Source organism: Maylandia zebra, linkage group LG16 (assembly GCF_041146795.1).
Source record: "Maylandia zebra isolate NMK-2024a linkage group LG16, Mzebra_GT3a, whole genome shotgun sequence".
Lineage (NCBI taxonomy): Eukaryota > Metazoa > Chordata > Actinopteri > Cichliformes > Cichlidae > Maylandia > Maylandia zebra.
This window is the reverse complement of record NC_135182.1, coordinates 24,291,781-24,306,827: the sequence shown is the minus strand read 5'-3', so window position 1 is coordinate 24,306,827 and position 15,047 is coordinate 24,291,781. Positions and strand designations below refer to the sequence as shown.

Here is a 15,047-nt window from a genome sequence, read left to right as displayed (position 1 = left end):
AGGTACCCTGCTGGGGTAATAGGCTGGCCAAAGGAGGAGATAGAAGCCACTGACATAAAGACAAGAAAGCTCCTTACCATGCATGGAGGGTTTCACCCCAAGTCCAGCACCCTGAGGCTGTACGCTAAGCGGAAGGAAGGGGGCCGGGGACTGGTGAGTGTCAGCACCACAGTCCAGGATGAGACAACAAACATCCAAGAATACATTGGGAAGATGGCCCCAACTGACCGAGTGCTCAGTGAATACCTCAGGCAGCAGAAACCCAAGAAAGAGGAGGGAGACGAGGAACCATCATGGAAGGACAGGCCCCTGCACGGTATGTACCACCGGCAGATAGAGGAGGTGGCTGATATCCAGAAATCCTACCAGTGGCTGGACAAAGCTGGACTGAAAGACAGCACAGAGGCACTAATCATGGCAGCACAAGAACAAGCTCTGAGTACAAGATCCATAGAGGCTGGGGTCTATCACACCAGGCAAGACCCCAGGTGCAGGCTGTGTAAAGATGCCCCAGAGACAATCCAGCACATAACAGCAGGGTTCAAGATGCTAGCAGGCAAGGCATACATGGAACGCCATAACCAAGTGGCCGGCATAGTATACAGGAACATCTGTGCCGAGTATAACCTGGAAGTCCCGAGGTCAAAATGGGAGATGCCCCCAAGGGTGGTGGAGAATGACCGAGCTAAGATCCTGTGGGACTTCCAGATACAGACGGACAAAATGGTGGTGGCTAACCAACCGGACATAGTGGTGGTAGACAAACAGAAGAAGACGGCCGTAGTGATCGATGTAGCGGTTCCGAATGACAGCAATATCAGGAAGAAGGAACATGAGAAGCTGGAGAAATACCAAGGGCTCAGAGAAGAGCTCGAGAGGATGTGGAGGGTGAAGGTAACGGTGGTCCCCGTGGTAATCGGAGCACTAGGTGCGGTGACTCCCAAGCTAGGTGAGTGGCTCCAGCAGATCCCGGGAACAACATCGGAGATCTCTGTCCAGAAGAGCGCAGTCCTGGGAACAGCTAAGATACTGCGCAGGACCCTCAAGCTGCCAGGCCTCTGGTAGAGGACCCGAGCTTGAAGGATAAACCGCCCGCAGGGGCGTGCTGGGTGTTTTTTTTTTTTTTATATATATATAAGCTTATTATATGAAACCTATATATATATGTGTGTGTGTGTGTGTGTGTGTGTGTATATATATATATATATATATATGTATATTAGTAAAACTTTATTATTACCATTATTATAATCATGAAAGTGTTATAAGCTGTTGTAAGAGAAAGAGAGAGAGTGGGGGATGTAAACATTTGTGTTTGATTACATTATTTACCTAAGTGAAGGAACTGGACCAGTCTAAATATTGCATCAACCGCCCACATGGAGCGAGAATGGCTTTATACACAGATTGTGCATGTTTGCTTTCACCATATCAGGCAAAAAAAACAAATTGTGCCAGAGTAAATAAAAAAGTGTGTGCATGTGTGCATGAAGGGCTGTATCAATTATCACCGCTTTAAAATCAAATTCTACCATGTTCAGCGAGGTGACATGGAAGCAGATGGTATACAACATAATTAAGGTCAATCTCTGACCCCTTGTTCCTCTTGTGTCATGCTGTTCGAATATATTTAATGTTGTTGTTTTTTATATGTAGTTTAAATGCTGAATACTCCTAGACAAATGTAAATTGTGAATTCAGTAATATTTTCCATCTGGTATTATAGATATCAGTGTATGCATGTATTGCAAAATATTTTCTGATGGTATTTAAAAATTATAATATGCAAAATTCTGCAGAAATAGCACTCAGTTTGTGAAATTGTGTTTCTCCTGCTCTGTGTAAATAGTCAACAGTGGTCAACAAAGTAAAATTGTGTTACTCATCACATCTGTAGTCATCACTGAAGCTAAACCCACGGGGATCAACAAAAAGATGTTACCTGCAACAGAGAATGAGAGAAAAGACAGCATTAGACGAGCGATGCCTGCATCAAATGAGCTTCCACATGTTGCACATGGGTAATTATCTTACTGCGATAATCAATTGTGACTTTGCAAAAATAGAACTGATAGAGGTTGCCTTGTGTTTACAGCAAACACGGCTTGGTGGATTTAATTTCCTTTTCGGTAAAATATTGCACACTGTCATAATCAAAAAGGAGACAAAGCAAGCTGGATCATATTTAATCCACTATTTATTTTCATAACGGGCAGGAAAACAGTTAGTTGAACAACAAAGGGTTAAGCCTGTCAGGTGAGAACCTGTCTTTATCCCTACTTTTTGTTTTCTTTTTTTTTTACTAGACAGACTGGATGCCTATTTGGGTTGGCAGTAGCAGCTAAATGCAATCTCCCAGTAACAGAGGTCCTGCTGATGTTTAACCCATTCAGGACGGTGGAGCAGGGAAATCAATCACAGTGTTAGAAAATATATTTATATATCCTGCCAGCTGCTCCCTAACAACGATTCCTGTGCCTGGCTGACATGGAAAGGAAACCCATGGGAGAGACAAAGAGGTCAAACTCATTTAGGGAACATTGGAAAATGTCACACCAAACATTGTGTTTAAATTGGTGAAGTCTTTAAATGCTTGAACTGTGGTCTTAAAAAAGGCTGCAATTATTATAAAATGACACAAAAAAATATGGATTTAGGAATGTAGATTTAAAATGTCCCTCAGAGCATTAGAGCAGTTTGGTAACACGTATGACCGTGGATTGCCTGTGCTCTGATACAATCCTCTGGAGCCTTTCTTAAATTTGTGCCTTTCCCGACAACAGAGGATTATGCACATATTTTGCACAAATGTAGTTTTATTTATTTTTAGGCAACGGGTGAAGGGTCTTGCCCAAGGACACAACGACCTGAGACTGTCCAAGCCGGGCCTCGAACTGGCAACCTTCCGATTACAAGGCGAACTCCCAACTCTTGAGCCACGATCGCCCCGTGGATAAATAAAACAGGCTTGAGGTTAGATACAAAAGTGACTTGGACAGATTTAACAAAGGGAGTTTGGGTTAAAACAAAACTTCCACATTCAATGTCAAGTGTTATTTTCTGTTTTTTTTTTTCTGCCAGTGCATTGTCCATTATTAAAATTCAATGCATGGCTAGTGAAAAACATCCATACTAAGTGATTTAAAAAAATTATTATAAATCATATTTACCAATCATTTTTTACGGTTGTTTTTTTGTGGGGGGTTTTTTGTCTGTTTTTCGTTGTTTTTACTGTGACGAATGTTGAATGAACAATGTTAGAAAAGGGAAACAAACAGCAGCCTGATCTGATCCATCCTAACCTATACAGACTTGATAGTTCTGTAACTATTTAACCTTATTTACACCGTTTTCCAGAGGCTTTTAAGTGATATATACAAAGATTACATAGATATAAAAAGTAGACACCCAAACTTTTAACTCAAACTTATTAAAATACATGGCTTGTATTTTACATGTCAAATTTTAGCCATGTGTGTAGCATTTTCCCAGTAAGCGGTTTCAAAAGAATATAGCACTATAGTAAACAACTGCTAGTAAAAGCTCACTCATGCAGTTATTTGGAAAACATTTTACCTAAAGGTCATGTCATTGTCAGAGGATGTTACCCCCAAATATTCCTGGCCTTGAAAATTATTTGAGGCAGAGACTAAAAGATACTCTTTGAGACATGCTGTGGTTTCAGAAACGTGCTTCTGAGAACATGTTTATTTAAAATGTATGACTGCTGAAACCCGACAAAAGAGAGTCGCCATCTGAAACTAAAGGGACTGTCAGGAAGAAACACAACCATGACCCTCGGCCCCATCATCAAGGATAAGCATCTCTGGGTTATTTCAAATTCTGTTTATCAGCCTGGTTCTCTCATTTGCCTTTTCTCTTTTATCTCTGTGTCTTTTCTTCTTTTTTGCACAAATAGCGTGGATGTGGTGCAGTGTTGATCCCCCTCGCAGTGCTAATTAATTGTGACTCAGGGCCACGAAACAAGCCTCTTCATTTTGAACACTGAGCAACCCAGTGTCCAGCACTCACTGCACTTGGTTTTAATGAGTCTCTCTAAAGTCCCTTTACCTCTACTGTTTTCTTTTCTGTTGTGTTTTTTTGTTTATCTTACATTTCTTCTCAGTTCATCTCCCTCTGTCAATGGGCATTCTTTGGCATTGCCTTATAAACAAAATATTTGACGCCTCTATCACTAGGGCAATATTCTCAGCAATGGTATAGTCAATGATTGTTTTCCTGATGGCAAAAAGGGGGAAAAACACATTACCACTACTGCTCTTTGTGCTTTTACAGGATTAATCCAGAGCAGCAGCAACATTTTACAGCCAAAGCTGTTAAGGTTCAATAATATTGGCAAGAGGAGTTAAGATCTAAACACACAGACAGAGTAAGCTAAGTTACTACATAGTTGCAGGTGTTTTAGAAGCAGGAGGCAACGAAGACACAGTCAAGCCGAAAGGGCAAGAATGCAAAGATTTTGTGATATTATTGTGAAGTAGGGAGCTAATGACTAAGCTATGCAATTCACAGCTGTTCAAGAAAGAGACTTATGATCGGCTAAGTTGCAGTAGGTTGGTTGGTGTAAGTTGGTGTAGAAAACTTTGAGTGTCAAGATGCCATTGTGACAAATCTTGCCATCACGTTCCCTTTCTTGGATATGGGGCACGCTCTTTGCAGTGATTTAAAATACAAAATCAAAATGCACCACCCTCATGCCCAAAAGAAAATACAATTTTTTTCTACTCTAGATATAAATGTGCTTTGATCACCACGTAGCGTCCAGATTTAAACTGACAATTGGATGCACTGTTTGAACACTTTAAGGAATGTTATTTATTTTTCTTTGTTTGCACATGATGTAATTTTTATGAAGTATATATAAGCATATGAAACCAAAAGACAGCCCAGGGTTGACAGCCAGACTTCATTTCCATACCATCTGCACCTTTCAGTGTAAAAAAAAACAGCATGTACATAAAGAATCACTACGTAATCAACACTACGATCCACAAAGTTGCTGTGCTGTGCAGCTCTGTGAATTTTTGGTAGAAGGGGTTTGGGGTAAGATTCTGGAGACCGGTGCCACTGCAATAATTTGGGCTAATATTCCTAACCTATAGTACTATGGTCAAAGTGGGCTGGCCTCGGCCCCTATGCCTCCTCTTCTTCTCTCTCCTTTTACAGAAGGAGAACAGCCAATATGTGCCAGAGCAACATATCCTTCCCTCAGATAATGGAATTGCCTGGCTGTAATAATAATTTGAATTTCACACTCTGCTGCCTCGTGCAGAGGGATCGCTGGAGCAATGGCATAAATTAGCCTCCATGCACGGAGCTGATCGATGACTGCCCAGTCCACCACCTATTGATCTGAAACAACTCCTAGGGATGCAAGTGTACCCTGCATCTGTGCACACATACACATCCACACCACAGTTTTCTTCACCAAAACTTAGCAGGAAAGGGTAAATGATGTAGAGATGAGAGAGAGATTAAAGGAAAAAAAGAGAACAAACACTGATTTGGATTGATTTCTAAATGTATTTGGAACTCAACTGGAAGGATGGAATGCCATCTTTTCAAAAGGAATTCCCTTATATTGAAATTAAGAAAAGTGGAGCGTGCGGGGCAGAAGACCCATGTGCTGTGTGTGTGCAAAAACTTCAAGTGATGTTCATCTGCTTTGAGAACTTCTGAATGAAATGACCATAGCATGCAATCCTCATTATTTTCATACTCATCAAACACTATCATACTGAAAGAGACCATAACAACCTTATCCGCATAAAGATTTTTTATCACTGCATAAAGGCAATCTGTGAGATTATGTACAGATTTGAACGACCCTTTCACCAGCCTTTTGAGAGAACAAGTGGATCCAAACCATGCAAGCAAAATGCTCTCCGCAGGAGAAATTATGAGTGCTTCACAGTTTTCCTTTAATTTGTCACATATCAGTATTTCCTAATTAATGCTGCATCAAGTTGGACTTTTTAAAATATAGAAAGCATTCATAATATATTTTTATAACAAGAGAATATAATATGCATGTTTACGTGCTTCTGCTCAAATGTCTCCAATTTACATAAACATTTTATGGTGGTCGTTTCAGTCATTATGCAAATGTCCTGTTTAAAAGGTTGGGGAAACCTGCAATCAGCTGAGACTGAAGAAGTCACTCATATGAGTGACGAAACATTTCTCCCACTGAAGACGCGACGTCCAGATGAAAGGAATCAACTTTTTCAGGATTCATGAGCGGTGATTTCAAACAGATACTTAAAACAAAATCATATTGGCTAGTTTAAAAAGAAATCCTGAACATGAAATTCTTAGTAAAAATGCTATTTTCATTCAACTTTCATGCTGGCTTCAGTTGTACCACAAAAACAAAAATATCAATAGACAGTTTAATTAAAAAAAATAGTTTATGGAAGAAGAATAGCAAAAATACCTTAAGAGTAAAAACCCTAACCTTAAGAGTAATGAAGACGGGCTAATTTAAATAGTCTTGTGAGGCCAAGGTGTTGTGTCCACATGCCGTAATTGGTAGTCTGATACAAGATGGTTAACCAAAACCCCTAATCCTAATCTTAACACTGCTAGACAAAAACAGGGGTTAGGCAATCAGTATGCTAATACTGCAGGAATTGAAATATAAATAAATATGCTATATTGTTGCGTTTTAATACTTCTTAGTGTATTTTAAACTTAGCCTGAATTATAAAACTGCTCCAGGACAATAGGTCTTGAAAGGGTAAATAGATGAGGTCTTGAAATTGAAGAATACGCACATACTTAACAAAATGTGTTCTGTTCAATACCTAATGATATGTTTTTGGTTTAGTTGTTTAACCTGCTTAATCCAGCATTAAAGTTAAAGGAAAATAACATTTTCTTCATTTTTCCGACAAAGAATTTCATGTTAAGAACAATTCTATGTTTTATTTTACATTATTGTGAACTATAACAAAAACATTTAGAAATTGTCAGAAGTTATCTTTTCTAATGTGAAGGTTTTTTATTAGTGTGCTCAAATATTGGACTTGATTATTTATTATTTTATTATATTTTATTATGTACTGGACACAAGGGCTGGATTTTTTTTCTTATTTTAAATTACCTAATGTTCAAACATTTTTTTAATGCATCCTAAATTACAGATTCTGATCCACCTTGATGATAAGATAAATCAACGATTTATGCTCAAACATGTTCGAAAAAGTGCATTGAATGACCTTTTTTAAATACAATTTTATCTGAAAAGTATTTTATATATGAAACTAACATTTCACAGAAGTTATTATAATTTTTTAAACTGCAGACCATAAAATTTTGAAACAAATTGGAAATGGTCGGGCAAAAAAATGTTTTAAAAATAGGGGATGGAATGACCCTATATTACAGAGTGACATATGTGGACAAAAGAAAAAAAACATCTCCACAAATTCCTTCCTAATTTTTACTTCATGTTAAATTTTGATGCATTTTTCTTGAGGCCAGAACGTTGTTAAGCCTGCCTGGAAACTCACTCTGGAGCTGTACTCCAAATAAAAGTCATGTGTGCTTAAAACAACAAACTCAGGGGAAGAACTGTGACATTTTGGTATGAACAAACATGTGTTTTTTGGGGGGGGGGGGGGGGGGGGGGGGGTTGGTCTTCTTTCTATACTTTTTCACCAATTCTGCTAAAAACAAAGAAAATTAGTCTTGCAATTTACATGCAGCCTAAAAAAGGAGCTATGAAAAACAATCATGAAAAAGTTTGAACATCAAAGATAAAAATTATCTTAAAAATGAGAAAGAGAATAGAGAGAGCTCCTCCATAACAAAAGCACACTCACACTTACTCACACTTACACTTTCAAATTATCTAAATCTACAACGACAACGACACTCAAATGTAGACACACTAATTAACCAAGTTCATCAAATGAACCACTGTGCAGAACTAAGCACATCTGTGAGCACGTTCAAAGCATCAACCCAGAGTGAATGGGCGAAAGACGAGGGAAACTATCCCTGTGGAAAAAAAGGGGAAAAAAATCACATGCTGAGCAAAAATACTGTGCTGAAATATTGAAAAATTCATCAAATTCACAAATCGATAGACCCGCAAGAAGCCAAATCATCCTGACAGGAGAGGTAATTTCTCTGACCTTTCTACAGGTCTGTAAGAGAGTCAGGGACATTGGGACCAATAATGATGATAATCAATTCTCAGTTCAGGCCTTTTCCCCATATGTGTGGGCAGGTTTTTTTTTTCTGCACAACGCAGAAAGAGCACTGCTTATATCTATCCACATATTACGCTAGGGGGTGGAGGAGGGGGTCCAAGACTTCAGGATAGGGCTTATCCTGAGGCAAAGCTGCATGGCAGTACTAAAGGACATCTCAGTGACAGCTTATTAGAAGCCTGCTCATTTTAAAAGAAACTGTAATTTTATGGGTGCAGTTAGGTAGTGCGAGCTGTAGCAAATAGTTGGTTATACAGTCTCTAATTACAGTTACAGTCAAATTACCAACTGGTTCTTTAATGACCAAACTCTACCACGAAGATCATTAAAAGTTTTACATACTGTATATGCTGAATACCCTGAGAAATGCAATAAGATACTCTGTATGATCAACATTTTTCGGACTTGCTGGTTAGGTTTCCGTGATTCATGCCCGTTATAGTCAGATGCACCGATTTACTTAAGCAAGTTATTGATATAATTAAGCATAAAACAGAACACTATTTATGGTAACTGTGATAAATTGATAAGATAACTTGAAAATTTAGCATAAACATACCAGATAACAGTACAGTGGGCTCTGAGTGTGGCAAACAACTTTAATAGATTAAAAAAAATTCCATATGGCAAGCTAGATGTTTTCCCACATTTACAAAAGTTATCTTTCAAAACAGCCAAAACAGCACCATATTCTGCTGAAAAAGAGACACAATTAGACTGAGAGAAAGCCAGTGAGAGATTACAACTGACCTCCCAACCTATGTCGACATGAAATGCGACACAAGTGTCTAACGGTCATGCTTTTTGCTTTTTCTGGCATCAACAGTCCCTTTTTTTAAAAGAGATTAAAAAAAAAACAGTTTTGATAATGCACACCATTTTTTTTCTGCATTGAGGAAACACACAGGGTAATTGCATTATATAATATAACAATATACGCATTATCTGACCAGTAACTGAAGGAGTCTCTGTGTGTCTGACATTCTGACTTTTTTTAATCTGATTTCCTTCAAAGCCAGCAGGCATCTCTGAAGACCTGAGTGAGTTAAGTGTCAAAATGTTATGATTTTTCAACAAGGCATTCTCAACTTAGGTTTAAAGTAGCTTTTAGGGGGATATTTATTAAGCTTCCTCACAGTAGTAAAAAAAAAAATCATTCTCACCACATATGATTTGTCAGTATTGTGCATTAACTTGCCAAAAAGAGAGCTTTCGTTGAAAACAAACTTTTTTTCGAAGGTCAAGTGAATCAGCTAAGCTGTAACTACAGAACCTGCCCGAAGAATTGCTCAGTTTCTCAAGTGTGAATGAATTTCATGAAGTGCTTGCACAGCGTGTGATGGACTCAACAAAAATACAGCTTCGTGGGCTAGACTGTAGTAGCAATAACAAATACCAGGCATTTTGTATTTATCAGCAGTGACACACATACACATGCCTACCCATGTGCTGTATGTCTGCTATAAGTTTAAAATAAATGAATACATGCATGTCTGGGTGACATTCTCCCCGAAAAGGAAGCTGTATTTTAGAAATACTGTGCAGTGAAATTTATGTGAGAAAATTCCAGGAAATTGTGCAGTCCTATGACCCATCAAAGCAATTTGGATTCTGGATTTTACTTTTGCATCTTTAGAATCACTCCGTTTAAATCCAGGATTGGACATGTTTTAGCATACTACATGTACTATTTTACCTGCATATTTTATCTTCATGGCGTAACACAAACACTCATGAATACTGCCTCAAAGAGAAAATGGAAGATCATTTTCTGAAGATGTTCAGAAAAGAGCAGTTGGGCTGGCACTTCTTTCTAGAGCCATTTGATAAGCTTTTGATCTTTGTAACTGTGAATGTTACTTTCACAGTTACAAAACGGAACACAAAGACTTCACCAAAAGCCATCACATCTGAGTGATGCAGTTTGCTGCAAGACCAGTCAGCTGAGATGGATAGCATGTCTTTTGCAATCAAACTGAACGAGATTGGCTTTTTTTTTCTGCGCACATTTTTATTCTATAGGCTCATTAAGTATCAGAAGAGGGCTGAGTTGTTGCACAGTTGATAGCCACTGGGTCGAACCATGAATTGAAGGGGTATGTGGAAATAATGCCAACCACATTATTTTTCTCCCATCTCTGTCCGACAGGAAAAACAGCTGAAGGGCATGAATAGTGTTAAGAATTCTCTTTCAGCCTCTCAGCCATACTGGGCCACGTCCTCTCTGTGGATCACATAGAAGCGAAATCACACAATCTTATTCACAATTATATATGACACTGTCAGAAACATGAAAAAAACATAAAAGAACATATGATGCACTTTCTGAGGTAAAGCACTATAAATAGCAAACACTGAATAGCAAACATGTATGTTCTTTCTCTCAGACCAATTCATTTGTTGTTTTACACACAGAGAAATATTAGTTCACAAATAGCTGTTTCAATTTTTAATTGCAGGATCACAAACACATCACCTACTGTGTGACCACTTCTGTGATTATTTTAGTGACCTTTTATTAAAGTGTGATGTTACAGCATAGGCATCCTGTTGTTAACCAACTGTCTATCTGGCTTAAACAAGGATGGTATCAGATGGTATAAAAGATGGCGCCGAGTATGGCAGTATGGCAGCCTCGTCGCGAGCTCCCCCAAGCAACGGCTTTCTTCTGTGTTTAATTTTACTTTTCCTTTATTTTTTCACGAGCAGCACTTGTCTCCTTGTGTACGACCGACAAACCTTACTGGACATAAAAGACGGTCTTTCTTATAACTTTCCGGAGTTCAAGTTTTGCAACACGGACGCTCCGTTTGCAGACCCCCCATTCATCTCACCTGAGACGCCTTTGTTCTCTGGCCCTGGAGGCCGCAAACGCCGACGCAGAGGGAGAAGATCTGGCGTTCTGGTTCGACTGAGACGGCGCACTTACAGACCACCGTTACCCAGTTTATTACTGGCTAATATGCAGTCTCTGGAGAACAAGCTGTGCGAGCTTCGGGCACGGATCTCATTCCAGCGAGAGATGCGGGACTGCTGCGTGATCTGCCTCACAGAAACCTGGCTATCGGACAAAGTACCGGACTCCGCAATACAACTGCCGGGGTTCTCTGTGCACCGCGCGGACAGGTCACAGATCTTACTGGGAAAAGCAGAGGCGGTGGTGTGTGTTTCATGATCAACAACAGCTGGTGTGATTATGCGAACGTGCACCCGGTCAAATCCTTCTGCTCACCGGACCTGGAGTACCTGATGATTAAGTGCCGGCCATTCTGGCTACCGAGGGAATTTACAGCAGTGATTATTACGGCTGTTTACATTCCCCCACAAGCCGACACTGACCGTGCACTCAGGGAACTGTACAGCGCGATCAGCAGCGAGGAAACCGCACACCCAGAGGCAGCGTTTATCACAGCCGGAGACTTTAATAAGGGAAACCTGAAGAAAGTCTCACCAAAACTCCATCAACACACACATCCTTTTCAACACACGTGGAAACCGGCAACTCGACCACTGTTACACCTCTTTCCGGGATGCGTACAAAGCCCTCCCCCGCGCCCCATTCGGCCAATCAGATCACTGCTCCATCCTGCTCCTGCCCGCCTACAGGCAGAAGCTGAAACAGGAAGCTCCAACCCGGAGGGCGGTGCACTGTTGGACGGACCAATCGGAGTCTGCGCTGCGGGACTGTTTTGATCACGCGGACTGGGAAATGTTTCACGTGGCCGCCAGAGACATTGATGAATACACAGACTCAGTCTGTGGATTTATCAGGAAATGCGTGGAAGATGTCGTCCCATCCAGAACAGTCAAATCCTTCCCAAATCAAAAACCCTGGATTAACGGAGATGTTCGCGCAGCACTGGCGGCACGGAACACCGCCTTTGCCTCCGCGAACACATCGGACTACAAACACGCACATTACCAACTCCGGAAGACGATCAAAGCAGCCAAACGTGAGTACAGGGACAGGGTGGAACAACAGTTTGACAACCCTCGGAGTATGTGGCAGGGACTAAACACGATCACAGACTTTAGAGGGAAAACCAGCACACCGCAGACCACGGCCTCTCTGTGTGAGGATCTAAACGTATTCTACGCTAGATTCGACACAGCGAACACCATGAGACCGGACAGTGTGCGCACCGCGGATGACGTCAGTGCGCACACTGTGTCTGAGGAGGATGTGCGGAAGTGCTTCAGGAAGGTGAACGCACGCAAAGCTACTGGTCCGGACGGGATTCCCGGCCGCGTCCTCAGGTCATGCGCGGCTCAGCTGGCTGGAGTGTTCACGCACATCTTCAACCTTTCCCTCTCTCTGTCTGTAGTCCCAGGTTGGCCATTCTTGTATTTTGCTCGTTTGTGTTGTTGTGTTTGCACATCTCTGTTGCTTGTGGGGCTCGCACACAAGAATTTCACTCGCATGTGCTGTGCCAGTGTGCCTGCACATGTGATGTGACAATAAAAAGTGATTTGATTTGATTTGATTTGATTTATCAAGTGCCGTGAGACAACTGATGCTGTGAACTGGCACTATTTATTAAATAGAAATGAATCGAGCTGCATTGAATCGAAACAATTTGTTTTGATGTTGCATGGTTCACTGGTATTGCAGTTCCCATATTAAAGACGGCAGGATTAATGAATGAACGAATGAATACAAAATACAAGCTGTACTGTACTGACTTAAACACTGATGTGAACCGCTGATGTCAGTCTATTCAGAGGTTTCCCTCTTCACTTGTTCTCCCCTGCTTATCAGTAATTAAGCTAATAAGCAAAGCAGAACACTTAACTTAAAACCCACCCACCTAAAACCCTTAAAACTTTAATCTCCATGTATGGAAAAATCTCAACATTGTGGCTCCTAAGTTAGCAAGATGTGCATCTTGTTGCAGGCTTCAAGTCAATGACTTACAAGCTTCTGTGTGATTACACCATATGGTGTTTCTTAATGAGGAGGTTCTGGGTGCTGATATCAGTATTCTACCCTCACTTCCTCTCCCCACAGGAAGACACCCCCCTCCCCACTCATAAGGAATTCACCACACGTCGGTGGCCCACTTTGTAAAAGAAAGTCTCCTTGAATCATTGAAGCTGTGAGTCTCTGTTTCAGTCAATCCTCTGTGCACTGTGGGAAGCTTATTAGCCAAGCTGAGGCATTACAAAAGGATTTTAAAAAAAGAGAGGAGCAATTGTCTAAAGTCCTATACTAGGAGTGTTTTTTCTCAGCCCATGACCTAACTCAGGTGCATATCTGGGAGAGACGAGATTAGAACATTATGCTGTGTTTACTTTCAGAAATACATTTTCCAGTAAAGGCCAGATAATACATTTACCAGTTTACACAATTAAATCAGGCCTTCAGAAGATAAACTACAAACAGTAAATAATTTTAGGTTAAATTATGCCATTCTTTACAGCTCTGGTACGCTCATATCTGGAAGTGGGTAAACAAATTTTAATTGAGATCAAAACTGAAATTGAAATTCCTGTTTTTAAACATGCAACATGTGCTTTCATTCTGTGCCGGGGTGCTGTTATTATGGATGGTGTCACTCTTTATACAATGGAAACTGAAATATTAAACACATATATACTCAACACACACACAGAGTTGGGTTTCCATCTCTTTAGAAGACATAGTGATGACTTAGTTACATGAAGACTTATTCTACCTGCAACCATACCTATCTATGCTTGACCAACCCTTCACCTAGCCGTAACCCTAATCTAATCTTAAACTGCCCTAAAAGATCCATCCATCCTTTTTTCCTCACTTATCCAGTACACAGGAAGGCTGGAGCCTATTCCAGGTGTCACAGGAGAAAAGGCAGGGGTCACCCAGAACATGTTACCAATCTGTCACAGGGCTAACACATAGGGAGAGCCAACTATTCTCATCTACAACGAATTTAGAATCACCAGTTAACCTCACCCCATGCATGTCTTTGGACTTTGAGAGGAAACTGGAGTACCTGGAGATAGCCCACAGAGGCATGGGGAGAACATTCAAATGTGGCAACCCAAGACTTTTTTGACACCACCATGCCCACCTAACAGCTGTCTTTATCTTAACTGTATTTTATTTTTTGTTAATCAGCTCTAAACTGTACTTTGATACCATTTGTTTCCAATGCAATGTTGGCATTCACTATTTTTATAAATGTGGGAAAAGTTCCACAGGGAGAAACATGGATGCAACAACATGCTGGGCCGGAGAATTGAGCATCTAATAGAATTCTATTCGGTTGCAGACAGTAAAGCACGAGCTTGAAAACTGACAGCTTATTTTATAATTTAAGGGTGACGAAACTGCGAAAATGAGTCCAAAATACTTTCCCCAGTCTCCTGGCTGTTCTTACTAACAAGGTGAACCCAAAACAGTTAGTCTCACCTTTCGAAAAGGGCAGGTGGGAAACATTTCTATCACACCCCTTCGTCTCATAAATAACCCAGTTGAATAAATTACCCTGTTCATTTGACGTTTAACCAGATAATTACGTGGTGCGTTGCAGAGCCGAGAGCTTGGTAGCAGGGCAGCTCTCTTCTTGGCTTGCCAATGGCTGCTAACCCAGCCATGACATTGGGCGCTCCTCATCAATCTTAATGAGGCCGGCATCACCACTGGACTTAGCAATGAGTTTCACCGATGCACACACAAGGACATGAGTGACACCCTCATATACTTATGAATATACGTGTTTTGGAATGGGTAATGGACTTGTAGGTACATGCTTAAAACACCAAAACTGTTGTTGCAGATTTACTCAGTAGTCTTAATCAAATCAACTTTGTTGGAGTTACATA

The 15,047-nt window shown here is 40.5% G+C and overlaps 2 protein-coding genes across 4 annotated transcripts in view; one reads left to right on the top strand and one right to left on the bottom strand.

Annotated features, from left to right (window-relative positions):
* erbb4b (erb-b2 receptor tyrosine kinase 4b) overlaps positions 1–15,047 on the bottom strand; it is a 343,553-nt gene that overhangs the window by 246,996 nt on the left and 81,510 nt on the right. The window lies entirely within an intron of this gene.
* On the top strand, positions 11,716–13,392 carry LOC143412954 (uncharacterized). Its single transcript, XM_076874910.1, has 2 exons — positions 11,716–12,571; positions 13,249–13,392. Exons 1-2 carry the CDS (start codon positions 11,950–11,952, stop codon positions 13,272–13,274), a joined length of 648 nt encoding a protein of 215 aa, XP_076731025.1. The 5' UTR covers positions 11,716–11,949; the 3' UTR covers positions 13,275–13,392.